General features: G+C 35.7%; 1 protein-coding gene across 1 annotated transcript; it reads right to left on the reverse strand.

The window, feature by feature from the left end:
* Positions 1 to 6,667: 6,667 nt before the first annotated feature.
* LOC580577 (G-protein coupled receptor moody) lies at positions 6,668 to 13,690 on the reverse strand. Its single transcript, XM_780629.4, has 3 exons — positions 13,116 to 13,690; positions 9,340 to 9,509; positions 6,668 to 8,819 (listed from the first exon to the last, which is right to left on the reverse strand). Exon 3 carries the CDS (start codon positions 8,789 to 8,791, stop codon positions 7,652 to 7,654), a length of 1,140 nt encoding a protein of 379 aa, XP_785722.4. The 5' UTR covers positions 8,792 to 8,819; positions 9,340 to 9,509; positions 13,116 to 13,690; the 3' UTR covers positions 6,668 to 7,651.
* Positions 13,691 to 14,786: the final 1,096 nt, after the last annotated feature.

A 14,786-nucleotide genomic window follows, 5' to 3' on the forward strand; every position in this document is an offset into this window, starting at 1 on the left:
CTTTGGTGTCCACCCATAACATGCGTTACCGTATATGAAAAATACAAAATACAATTTTGTTAAGAAAACTTCATTTATAATCGTTCTAATCTTTCACAAGAAAGGCTTTCTACATTGTGTATATAAAATTCATTGAATTGTTCAATTTTGAATCAAATAGATATTTAAAAAAAAATAATGAAACTTTGGTGTCCACCCTAGAGGGCTGGGTTTACCAGTTTAACCCTGAGTTCGCCACGAGCTCCCGAGTTTACCCCCGAGTTCGCCACGAGCTCCCCAGTTTAACCCGAGCTCGCCACGAACTCCCCCTTTTACCCACGAGCTCGCCACGAGCTCCCCCTTTTACCCACGAGCTCGCCACGAGCTCCCCAGTTTATGCCCGAGCTCGCCACGAGCTCCCCATTTTACCAACGAGCTCGTCACGAACTCCCCCTTTTACCCACGAGCTCGCCACGAGCTCCCCCTTTTACCCACGAACTCGCCACGAGCTCCCCCTTTTACCAACGAGCTCGTCACGAGCTCGCCACGAGCTCCCCCTTTTACCCACGAGCTCGCCACGAGCTGCCCAGTTTACCCGCGAGTTCGCCACGAGCTCGTGACGAACTCGTTCACGAGCTCGTGAAGATTTTGTAAGATCGTTACTAGCGTCCTGGAAGCGTGTTACGAGCTTAAAGCCTAAAAAAACGATCTTATTAAGCTTACCACGAGCATAATACGAGTTCGCGACAAACTTAAATTTGTATAGGGGATTACTATTGCTGATACAGTAAGGTTATGCTTTGTTATGTACAAATTAAATGGAAACAGGAAATGAATTTGTCCTTGTACTACTTATGAGGCTAGGGACAATGTTGATTACTCGTTTATTTGTCTATGCAGATTATAATAATATACATGACAAACCAATTATTGCAAATTTATGACAAATATAAAAACCTTCAGTCATATTTTTTTGAAGAATATAATGAAATAATATATCCAGCATTCAAATTGTCAGGATATGATCTTTACTTATAAAAGGAGGCCACTGTCTTTTAATAACACCCAAGTGTTGTTTTATTGTAATTTCTTTGAATTTTGTTGATAGCAACATCTTTAATTTTTATTTCCCTGATCAGAGATTTAAATTCATGAATTACCTGATGTTTTATAACCAACAAACTGATTTGTTGTATAACAAACAAACATATGTTGTATAACCAACAAACAGATATGTTGTATAACCAACAAACAGATATGTTGTATAACCAACAAACATGTTGTTTTGTAATACTTTATATGCATGCAATGTATGCAACCCTTATAAGGTAAGGATAGGTTTCAGCTGGGAGAGATTTATGTGCCACTTTTACATTTAGTATTCAATGAGATTCTTTGCAAATCATAAGAGAAAAATGTCAATATCTGTTTTGCACATTTCTTTTTGTATATGTAGAACCATGTGACATATTGTGTAAAAGTTCACTCAATTTCCTGTAAGCTGCCAAAACTAAATATGATCTTGGAGTTCTTAAAAAAACAAAAACATATCTTATGACTGTAATATGATATCATTCTACTACCATCATATCTTTCATGTTAAGATGTATGGAATAGATAGATAGACCAGACGGTACGTTGATTGTTCTAACCAGTGGCATACAGAGGCACATGCCCCTCCCCCTCCCCTCCCCCCCCCCCCCCAATCAAGGGGTAAACAAATAAAAAGAAAGAAAAGGAGAGAAGAGAGAGACAGGTGAAGGGATAAGGAGGACAACTGAGAAAAACACTTGCACCATCTCCCATACCTTACCCTTAAGTCTTATAGCCTTGTAAAGTCATGTTTCATTTTTTCAAATAAGACTGGTACCCCCCCCCCCCCCTCCCCTCCCTCCCATCACTCCAGCGCCCCCCTTTGATAGGTGGGATCATGTTCACCACTTGATCTGACCATTTGAAAATGAAAATGAAGAATATGTTTCAAGCAAGCTTCAAAAGGTATGGTATGGCATTAATTTTCCAAAACAATACAAACAAAATAGAAAAGTACACATAGCCCATTCAGCTTTGTTAACATAACACAACTGTTTTTCGTGCGGTTCTAGAAAATTAAATGAAAAGTGAACTTACAATAGAATCAAAATACAGCAATTCTACTCATAGTCATACAATTGAAGACATCTAGATTCTAGAAAACACAAAACACATCTAGATTCCAGAAGAAGAAAAAAAACACGTCTAGAACTGTAATTATCCTGCCCCACCCCCTCCCAACTACAATGACAAAAGTGGCATTTCCGTTTTGTTGAGTTTTGTTCAAGATATTCTGGACCATTAATGTACAGGTTAGTATGCCTCAAGGAGTCATATGCAATAGCTAAGAGCAAGAAGGCATATAATTTATATACTGATACATATTGAACTATAGCCCTTCTGTCTGTCAGTAGACAGAGTATAGATGGTAGATTTTAATCATTGATGTTTGAGGAAACACGAAAGAGTGTCTGGGATCGTAAAACCATAAAAAAAAATTGAGTTGGAACTCTCTAGCTATAAGTAAATCATTTTTTATAACATAAATTGATATCAGGGGCATATGGGGGGGGGGGTAGTCATGAGTCACTATTCCAAAGGGTCACAATTGATGACTGATATAAACCAGAGGATTCTGTGAAAACTATATACCTTACTATTCAAGTATTTGTCAATCTGAAGGTTTAGTATATAAATCCAAACCCTCATTCATTTGATTGAGAAGAAGACGAAGTCAAATGAATACACCAATATCACGGTGTTCTCACAAAGCATGTATATGTGGAGTGAATGATGACTGGTCTGTATGTTGAAGTACCCCCTCATTGGTCAAATATTTCATGGTTCTTGAGCAGGTAACTCTTTCCTCAAGTTCATTATTGGTTTTATATAGTGATGTATATGTTCCCTGGTGTTTTTGTTAATATATATAATAAGCTGACAAATTTGATTAATGTTTTTATTTTCATTCATTTTTTTTTGGGGGGGGGGGGTTGGGTTAAAATGACGATGTATGAATAATATATGTTCCAAACGCTTGATTTATCCTGTTCTGAATTTTATTTCATTTTTCATTTTATTTTGTTGATAGCTTGAACTTTGCCAACGCCCCTTCTCTCTCTCTCTCTCTCTCTCTCTCTCTCTCTCTCTCTCTCTCTCTCTCCCTCCCTCTCTCTCCCCTTCTCTCTCTCTCTCTCTCTCCCCCTCTCTCTTCCTCTCTCTCTTCCTCTCTCTCCTCTCTCTCCCTCTCTATCTCTCTTTCTCCCTCTCTCGTTTCTCTCTCTCTCTCTCTCCTCTCTGCCTCTCTCTCTATCTCTCTCTCTTTTAAAATTTACTGTATATCTTTAATATATGTGTTAATTTCTTTTTCTCAGTACTCTGTCCTGATCTGCTAATTTTTCATCCTGTCATGATGGCAATTCAGTTTTCCACCATACCCTACATATTATATGATATGAACAAATTTGAATGAAATGCTAACTGCACCAGTCCATGCATGCATCCATTGATCAATCAGTACTACTCTCTGTGTTAATACCTAATCATTATCTGCCAATTAGAGCAATTATTAACCCGTTGTACCCCCAAGTTTGGGTACAATCATTCATCTGTAGATCAAGGCTGACCTTTTGCATGGCATACCATGGATTAACTTAATGGCACTGATCATCAGAATCCCATTTCTTGATGATCACAGTAGATGTCCATCCGATGATTGATCAGGACCCAGTTAAATATTTTCTTTGATGATGATGTGGGCATCCTTTCAATTAACCTTCACCAGTACAAGTCCACCATCATCCCATTGAGACAGGCGTTCATTTTAATAAACACATTAGAAAAGGATGTGAACACTTTTATACTTGACGCCGATGACGGCTTCGTGAAACACTGCCCTGACATTTAATAGCTCCTGTAACATTTGCTTTGGGCTATATTTTGTCCTAAATATAAGGCTGGGGATGGGCTTGCAGTTGGGTTCAGATTAGGTTTTATGCTAGGTTATAGGGTTAGATGTAATCTTTGTTTCAAAGTTTAAGATTGAAATTATTGCTAAAAAATATTGCTGGAGCATGTGCAAATATAACCTTTTATGACCATTTCGCTGGGCTCCATTGATTTTGTCAAATTAAGTGATTTTGGGGGGTGTTTTTGTGATTCTTTTTGTTTTTTTTTAATTTATTTTTTTTAATATGAATTTAGAGAAAACATCTATAATCAAGGCTAATAAGAGATGGCTTAAATTCCTTATACTTTACTGGTAACTCACTTTGCCCATTAAAAATGTGCGTTGAATTAAGAAGAAGAAAAATTCCAAAGGGGTAATATCTTCTATGTCAAGTCTTATTTTGAGGTCTGTTTAGGTACTCTTCAATTTTTTTCTTTCTTTCTGCGGAAGTTCAAATTGTTCTGAACATTATAATGAATTTATGAACCAGACATGAAGTGAAATACATACTTTTAAAAATAGAATGCACTGTACATATATGTGATTTGGAAGCTGCAGTGCAATGTGAAGGGGAACAGGAGGCAGAGAGGGAAGATGCAACCCCATAATTGAGATTCAGAGATTTCTGTCAGGATGTTTTAATAATTCTGTTTAGCAGATAGGTATTTCTGTTTGAATTGTTCGCTCACTCACTTGACCTCATCCTCCCCCCCCCCCTCCCCTCCCCCATAGGAAAGCTAGCTATTCTAATAGAAGAAATATGATAGCATGTAGCATTTGGGAATCAATATAGACCCTCTCATCTCCTCATCCAGTTTCCCATCACAATATTGATCTTGAATCAATGGTAATTGCACTTTGTTTTTGCCTCTGTGCAAAGTGCTTTCCTCCAGCTGGTAATATACTTATCCCCTATATCTTTCAGTCATAGGAATACTGAGAGGAGAGTATGATTGTAAAGACTTTCACGAATTCAACTCAAGGGCAATTATAACAATACCATATTGTGTTGCCTGTAGAAGTCATGTTTGGATTGCATAATATGTCAATGCCGTGTTCGTTCATTCAAAAGATGATGGATATGGCTATCGAAATTGCCTTGGGAGGCTTTTAAAAAAAGTCTTTCTGACTTTGTGGATAGAAAACTGGATTGCTATTTAAATCAATGGAAGAAAAAGTGAAAATCTCTTTCATGAGTTTCTTTTCAATATTGTATTTCTTTCTTTTGTTCCTTGTTGGTAGTTTGACAAACTTTAGAGATTTTTCACATTCTTTCATGAGATGTTCATCTGTTTTAAAAGCATTTTGCAAATCATCTGTTTCTGTTCATTTACAATTTTGTTCAGTGGAGTTAACAATATCAATTGCCCACAAATATATCAGATTGCTTATAACGATAGCAATCCGAGTGCATGAAGTCAGATGGGTCTGCGTGGGGGAGCAATGCCCTAATGGCACCTAGATGACAGTTAAACATCTAAGAGAAGTTTTATGATCGTAATAGTTGATCATGACCACACAAACATTTCAATCTGATACACCAATAAATGACATCTTGTCTCAACAGTGTCTTGATTCATTGGGTTAATGCTTCCGTTGAATTATTACATCTAGGTATTCAACCTGACTTGCAGTTGATATATAGGTTGGTGGATCCTTTTTCAGTATATTTACTGGTAATTGATATTTACTCTGTGCTTCTTAGTATTTTTGTAGTGCTCTCTCTGTTTAACCCCTCCTTTTTCTCTTTCTCTTTCTCTCTCTCTCTCTCTCTCTCTCTCTCTCTCTCTATCTCCCTCTCTCTCATCTACCAATCTCTGCCAATCTCTCTCCCTCATCTATCGTTCTCTGCAAATCTCTCTCCCTTTCCTTCTTCCCCCACCTCTCTCTCTCTCTCTCTCATCCTCCTTGTCAGTCTCTCTCTCCCTCTCTCTCTCTCTCTCTCTCTCTCTCTCTCTCTCTCTCTTTCTTTCCTTTTTCTATACCTCCCTTCCTCTCTTCATTTCTGTCTACTAGTTCTCGGGTTCACTCTATTCTTCTCTTTCTCATCTCTCCCATTTTTAAATTTTAATATCACACCAATCATATTTTGAGGGTTTACTGTTTAAAGGTACTATGTCCCATTTGCAGGCCAAAAAATGAAAAAGTTAAATTCCAACTGCATTTGAAAGATAATACTAATTTAGAACTTCCCTAAAAAAGGTGGGGCTTGAAAATGTCTTCAAGTGGGAAAATAACGACTATTAGTTGTCAAATCGACTTTAGGGCTATAGAGCCCAAAAGTAATAGTCTTGATTTTCAGACATTGTACCGAATGGTCATACGTTTTATTCTGCGCAAAGATTCAATCAGTTTAATTCTTGGCCATCACAAGAAGTGGGTTATTAATGTAGACAAATGATCATGTACCCTTTACAACTCTTTTCATGTATGTATTACCAAAGAAGAAAAAAAGCCAGTCAGTCACTCAATAGTGTCTGACAGTGAAGTCTAGCAAGTAAACGTGTTTCCTTGCATAATTTGAATATGAGGACACTGCTAACGTTTAAATTTCACAGATAGGACATACATGACATGTTCATAATTCCTGCAAAGTTCTACAGCATTTGAGGTTGGCTGCAAAAGGGACATAGTACCTTTAATGCACTTTGTGTTCTCAATCAAAAATGTTACTTTATGCAAATAGATGACTCATGGATCAACAGAATAGATATAAATTATTTTTTATTATCTTTCAATTTCAGAAAAGACAATGCAAATAACACTCCAAGGGGGAAAATAATTAACCTTTGAACCAAACAAACAAGATTTTTTTAAATGCTAAATATATGCAACATAAAGTGTGATATGCCTCAAATGTGTAAGATATCATTGTGTCATATTATTTAAAAATCAAACAGATTATCATCTTTTGTTTATGCATTTATTATCCTAGTGATATTTCTTATTTGCATTCACTCTTGAAGTTGAATGGTTTATGATTTGTGGGTAAATATTTGATTCCCCGTAGCTGGGTTGGCCTGATGACATTGGAGTATGGGTTCATGCTACATTTCACTCCAAAGTGCTCCATGGTATTATTAAATCTGATCTAGGTCGATGGGAAGTACACAGTAGAGACTAACCAGTCTCCAGGGATATATGCAAAGTAACATTAAGAAATAGTTTGGTAGTATATTTTTGTTACGTTTCCTTATGAGGTATCAAAATTGTTGTGGAGGAAAGAAAAGATTTGCTCCTTCCTGTGTCAAAGAAGAAAATTGAATATGAATATATGAATCTAAATGTGGTGTGTACTTTCACAATTAAAATCAAAGAAACTTTATTGTACCATAAGATGTGGTACGGTAAATAGAAACACAAGGGTGATCGATTCGAAAAAGAACAAGTATTTGAAAAGTGCATGACATAATTTTCTCCAGGAATCTTCAGAAATAATGTAGATCCTTTCCATTTCCTTTCTTCATATATATATAAACAGTAAAACTTTGTAAAGGATCTGCTTCATAATTAGAAATCATCATGGAAGAAAACTTCCTTTTTCCACTCAGGTAGTTCCTATTCACCCTGTTTAACAGTACTCTATTAGGAAACAGTTTTCATTTTGAATGGACAATTGTTATGATCATGCAATCCACATACCAGGTAATACATTTTTTCAATTAATTTCTTCTAACTAATCATCGATCACTATGACTCTGAGGTGCTTTTATTGTTTGGTGTGGCACCAGTCCTCTCTATGATCGTCCGGAGACACCCCGATGGGCTTACGATGTCAAGGTATCTACAATGCAGCATGGCAGTAAAGACCAACCTGAAATCAGGATGCTTAGCAGCATAGAGGATAGGATTAATGTTACTTGATAGCACAAACAACACCGCAAAATACGCCACGGCAAGATGGCGAACCCGAAAGAGAAGAAGCACGGAGTACGGGACCACGCAGACGAAGAATATGATCACCACGTAACAGAGGTTCTTGGTTATCTTGACCTGCCTGAGAGAGGGTGTTCCGTTGATGTTGCTCTTTGTTGGAGAGCGTTGCCTTGGAGATGCGGCATTGTTTTCTTCAATGTTGATGCTCTGCAGAGATATCATCTGGCTCTTACGCTTAGCTTTCATTTCAGTGATATGCTTCCGAACGTAGAGATAGATAGACACGTAGCAGAAAACGATAACTCCAGTTGAAACTAAGAATGTAACGGATGATATCGTCTGAAAGATAGGTATCTTCGATTGATCAACATCCCATTTACAGATTTTATAAAAATAATCATACCCCAGGTCCCCAAGGTTTGTCAACTGAGGAATGACGATCGTTAAAATTGGGAACATCCACGTCGCTGTGACAAAAGTCGCTATGATCGGTAACCGATAGATCTGTTGATAAGTTTTCTTAGTTTTGGTAATCAATGTATAACGGTTCACCGCGATCATTCCGAGTGTTAATACGCTGACCGTTGGCGTTGTAATCGTCAACACGGCAACAAAGTTACACATGTCACTGGACAACAGCCATCCCCTGTCACTGAAAAGCCCTGACGCCTGGAATGGCAGTACGAAGCAAGTCAGAAAGTCGGATATACTGAGGTTGACGACGAAAGCGTTGGTGGCGGTCTGTAGCTTCTTTGACAGTAGAACAGCGATGAGAACCAGACAGTTACCGATCATCCCGACCGTGCCGACGAGGATGAAGAGGGTTGCTATGATGATACTGTGTGTTTGGTTGGGATAAGCTGATGGATGATTCGGAGCGGTGGTTAAGAGACCGTCTCCTCCCACTGTTGACATTCCTGGAGTGATGTTCATGATGCTCTGGACCTCATGCATTACGAGGTATCGGATCCTTTAAAGAAGGCTAGGACAGAGATGAAAGAAAAAATAGTTATGATTTATCATTTATAGAAACCAGTACCTTGCCACTATAGGTTTATAATCAAATGATATCATGACACAAATACTCATTTACGGTTTGTCTAATTGTTATGATTTCTTCCATGATTATATTACTGCACAACTTACATTCTACAATTCATCAACAAACAGGACATGACATTCTAGTCAATTGAAACAATGATATTATACCTTTAACAAACTTCAACGTTGTTTGATCATCTGAAGCTAAATTCAATTATCAGATTGTATTCGGGTTTCCTTTCATGTATTTTAAGATAAGACTTCTTTTCAAAAGAGCTTAATTCACAAGATAGTCAAACTTGTCTTCATAGAAAGAGAGTGATAGATATTCTCTATAGGAATTATGTTAGCATATATTTATCTAAAAGGAAAGAGGGGAAAAATTTGAATGGAATAGACACCTTTTAATAAAGTTATTTAATAGTTAAAACGTAAATAGAATCGTTTCAAATCATACTTACATTTAACATGTTATATCTGCAAAGTAGCGATATTCAGTAATTCAAATTTCATTGTGGTCCTGATACAAGAGTGCTATTCCAGGAGATCGATTCTTCTGCTTTCTATCCAATAGAAGTTTTCAGACTGAGTATTCCACTGGAAAGGCTTGGGTTGTACGTTGCTCTCCAATCTGTATACATCAGTGAATAAGTTATTGACATATAAACCAGCATTATTCAATTCACCAAGAATTTATACTCCAAGTGTGAAGTAATAAAAATCCAACCTCGAAAAGTTTCTGCTGAATCACTCATCTGTATCTCAGTTCAGTGGTTTAGATCAGGGGTGTGAAAAATTGCAGATTCTGGGTTCTGACCCATGTTGATGCCTTGTGCCTTTGGTTAAGGAAGTATTTTACCGATAATCTAATCCCTCAGATTGGACTCAAAGCTGTTAGTCCATTTTTTTTATTCAGACACATCCAAAATATGAAGCAAGAATTTTCAGTAACCTACTTTTACTTGTTAAAATGTTGAGGTAAAATCGATAACAACATATAAATCCTCTTCTACTGTGAACCCATTGCAGAGTATATGACATCCCTGATCCACGGAAAAGGTTTTGAATTTTGATTACAGTCGAAAGAATGGTTCAAAATGAATGCATGTTGGAAATGTAATAATGTGTTAAAACTTTGTACAGACAATTTGAAGTGGCATAAAAGGATTTCCCAAGAAATTCACTGATTATCTCTTTGAGCAAATAATAAACCTCTATGATTGATCTTCATGGAATGTCTGCCTGTCAAAATGCTATAAAATCTAGTTGAGCTCTTATGAACTTTTTAGCGAGTCCGTGCAAGATAAAGTCTTTATTTATTGCATTTTGTGATGTCCTTCTTCAATAAAATAAAATTAGGTGGTTTTTCTGGTCTACCCTCCTTGGTTCTATCTCTTTTTATATTCCTTTGAGTAGACCTTTGAGTCACAATTTTGTTTAAAAACATGTGTCATCATTAATTAAACATTTAAGAGACAACAAATTGTGTGATAAACGTACAGTTTCATTGATAAATTTGGCATAAATATTTTCCTAGGATATAAACTCCATAATAAAGTAAACCTTTCTGGTTCTGGTACACCTTCTTTGTTCAAACATTTAATTAATACTTGTAATCTTAGGTGGGATTTGTCACCCATTTCCCCCTCCATTTGATGTGTATAAGTTTAAACCTTTGCTTAAAGGTAAAGACAAGTTTTGGAAATGCCCCCCCCCCTCTCAAAAAATTGAAATGGAAGCTCTTATTACCAATCATGTGAAAGAATATGTTTTGACTAGTACATGATGATACAAATTTTGCCGGGAAACCGCCTACTAATTGATATATTTGGTAAAATTATTATTTCTATTTGGACCTGATAGACATCGCGCTCGTGTCGCGTAGTCCGATATACATCTTTCTATGGCAGTGCTTGTAATTTTACCAAGACTGGGCCAAATTTCTTATCATTTTGATGATTCCGGAACCTTGCAGTACACACCGATACTTATATACTAGATGATCAACCTTTTCTGATCGATTCCACAATGTTTCTTTCACAATGCAAATGCATGACCAGAACTGATCTTTAACTTTTAACTAGAGATAATTAAAACATTATTATAGATAGTCAAGTAATTACATTTTAAAGGAGTATTCCAAGGTACATGTAATTAGTGCTGTAGTCAAACGTTTAACCGTCCAGTATCCGACCGCCCATGGCGGATTCCGTTTTCAATTGGACGGTTTTGTTTTCCCTTTTTTTTTTTAATATTTTTTTTTTTTTTTTTTTTTTTTTTTCCTTGTAAAGTTTCAATTTATGCCCCTCCACCTGGCACTATGCCTGGCAATGTCTCCCAGCTCAGTAATCGGTGAGATGACTTACCACTTGGAAACTAGAACAACACTCCAATTTGTCTGTCATCTTGGTTTGAAAGTGATCTTTGTAATAGATCTCAATATATATTCATCGAAGTTAGGTCCTCTACTGTTTTTAATTTACATGAATGATCGTACACATTATTCTAAAACGACATTGTTACTATTATTTGTGACTAGTTCACAAGCTCAAATCGGCGCCTTCAGTTAAATTACCTCGCAGTCCTTCCCGCTTTTTCACACGGCCAAAAAAAAAAAAAAAAAAAAAAAATGTTTTTTTTTAGTTTTTTTTTAATAAATCGTTTAACCGAAAACCGTCCAGTTTTGACTGGCGGTTAAACAGAATTGGAGATATCCGTGATGTTACAGCACTACATGTAATTGATTTCTCAAGGATATTCAAGTGATGAAGATTAAAGAGAGCTATTAGCTGGCTTTAAGACCATTCATTTTATTGAAAAAGTTCAAAGGTTAATTATCCAATGTTAATGGCATTTCAATTTAATTACTCAACTAGTCTGACAAATTGCCAGTCATGAGTAAACATCCTTTAGAAAAAGCTTTTAATTTAAAATGGCCTTTAGGAATCTGTTCATAATGTCTCAATTTCCCACAACCCTGTTACTATACTGATGCATTTTGAAATGTTGCATACATTTATGGATAGGTACTGCCCCTCCCCTTCCCCCTGCTCCCACCCCTGCATTTTTATACATGCAATTCCAATGGATATGTCTGAAAACAAGGTTGTTTTTTTTAAAGGAGAGGTCCTCTATAAGCACTTAAAGATATATTCATGTTATTTCCTTTAAGTTACCATAGCCAGAGATGTGCAATGGAAACAGAATGATCAGTGCAGAACTGCAGACACAGAAGACTTTGACAAATATAAACTAAACCTACAATACATAGCGCTGCATATGTATTGATCAAAGGTTGTAGTGTAAGAATGCTCATCTTAATTACCAGTACCGGTACTCAATTAGTCTGACATTGCTAGACATGAGCAAACATGCTATTTGATAGCGATAGCTTGGTCTGCAAGTCACCAGGGGGGTGGTTCACAAAGATCCTAAGTTGAACTTATCTCTAAGTTGGACTTAAAAAATATGGAAAGCCATTAGCATCTTTGAAAATATTTTGTAAAAGTTATTTTGAAAGGCATTCATTGTTTATTGAAATCATTCATATTTTCTATCATCAAGGAGATTTCATGTTCTGGATGTGGAATTAATAAAAAGTCTAAAATACTTGAATTTCTGCTTTTGAATATATTTCATTTAAAGACTCCAATGGCTGTCCATAATTTTTAAGTCCAACTTAGAGTTAAGTTCTACTTAGGATCTTTGTGAAACACCCCCCAGGAATACCAGGATGCTTGCTGAATTGCCCCCTATATCGTTTCACAAATGACAATGAAGAGTAATGATTAAGAATTGTATGCAGGGGCTATGTATTGTATAGAGCGTAGTAATATACTCAACAAAACTGATTATGAAATCACTATTATTTCTTTTATTCATCATTGATTTTATTAATTGTAATTATGATCTATAGTTATTTTAAACAGCATCCCCTTCACCTCTCACAAAATGATAGTTTCTTCTGATCTGCATGTATGTAAATTATACAGATAAGATTATAAAAAGGCAATTCAGCAAACATTTAAATGTGTCAATTTTTATATATTGTCATAGCAAATTCTGGTCAGAATGTATTTCTCGTATGAAAACTTTCATAATGTTTAATACAGGAAACAGTTCTCCAAAAGTATACTGTAGTAAAATCTCACATTGTAATGTAATTTTATAAATATTCATTGTAATTAAAAAATTGTCATGCAATATACAGGTACGGTAAATAAATAGAAATACGTACCTACCGCAAATGTTGATGATAATTCCTCTCTAACAAATAACATCTCACTGTGAAATCCTTTGATATGATTATCCGCGTAGATATTCATTGGAAAACAAAGTAGCACTCTAAATATTGTGTCCTGATTGGTAGAAAAAAATATATCACTTGTATGTCTTTTATCTCATTAACACATTGAAATCATGTTAATACTAGAGTGACAAACATGTCACGTAACCATACTTGACTGCTTCCTCTGCATCCATCATCCCTCATTACGATGCCCCCGCCCGCTCGCTTGCATCCCAGCCCCCTAGTGATGCTAGCATGCACCGCGATCTGTTCACACGAGAGCTATAGAGGTGTGAAAGGTTGCATTAACCCGTCGTGATGCTAGCATGCACCAGGATCTGTTCACATGAGAGATCTATAGGGGTGTGAAAGGATGCTTTAACCCGTTGACTGCTGAATGGTCTCATTCCCATAGGCTTAGTACTGGAACGTCCTGGTTCCTGGAAGCAGTGGCTTAATTCTTGTTATTCTATACCTGTGTGAACATTCCTGTAGTCAGCCGTGATGTGTGTTTCAGTATATCCATGTAAAACAGTATATCTTTTCAAAATGAACGAATTTTTGTTCACTTTTCGTCAAAATGTAATCAAACTGATTCCTTGATTTTTCTTTCACATCTCCACACACTACCACCGACATTTCTAACTTATCCTCATTAAACTGTGTTAACGAAGATAAATTTATCTTCATTTAACAGCTAAACGAAGATAAATTTATCTTCATTTAACAGCTAAACGAAGATAAATTTATCTTCATTTAACAGCTAAACGAAGATAAATTTATCTTCATTTAACAGCTAAACGAAGATAAATTTATCTTCATTTAACAGCTAAACGAAGATAAATTTATCTTCATTTAACAGCTAAACGAAGATAAATTTATCCTCATTTAACAGCTAAACGAAGATAAATTTATCTTCATTTACCAGCTAAACGAAGATAAATTTATCTTCATTTAACAGCTAAACGAAGATAAATTTATCTTCATTTAACAGCTAAACGAAGATAAATTTATCCTCATTTAACAGCTAAACGAAGATAAATTTATCTTCATTTAACAGCTAAACGAAGATAAATTTATCCTCATTTAACAGCTAAACGAAGATAAATTTATCCTCATTTAACAGCTAAACGAAGATAAATTTATCTTCATTTAACAGCTAAACGAAGATAAATTTATCCTCATTTAACAGCTAAAGCTGTTAAATGAAGATAAATTTATCTTCGTTCATTTAACAGCTAAAGCTGTTAAATGAAGATAAATTTATCTTCGTTTAGCTGTTAAATGAAGATAAATTTATCTTCGTTTAGCTGTTAAATGAGGATAAATTTATCTTCGTTTAGCTGTTAAATGAGGATAAATTTATCTTCGTTTAGCTGTGAAATGAAGATAAATTTATCTTCGTTTAGCTGTTAAATGAGGATAAATTTATCTTCGTTTAGCTGTTAAATGAAGATAAATTTATCTTCGTTTAGCTGTTAAATGAAGATAAATTTATCTTCGTTTAGCTGTTAAATGAAGATAAATTTATCTTCGTTTAGCTGTTAAATGAAGATAAATTTATCTTCGTTAACACAGTTTAATGAGGATAAGTTAGAAATGTGGGTGGTAGTGTGTGGA

Source organism: Strongylocentrotus purpuratus, unplaced genomic scaffold, assembly GCF_000002235.5.
Source record: "Strongylocentrotus purpuratus isolate Spur 01 unplaced genomic scaffold, Spur_5.0 spur5_scaffold_2, whole genome shotgun sequence".
Lineage (NCBI taxonomy): Eukaryota > Metazoa > Echinodermata > Echinoidea > Camarodonta > Strongylocentrotidae > Strongylocentrotus > Strongylocentrotus purpuratus.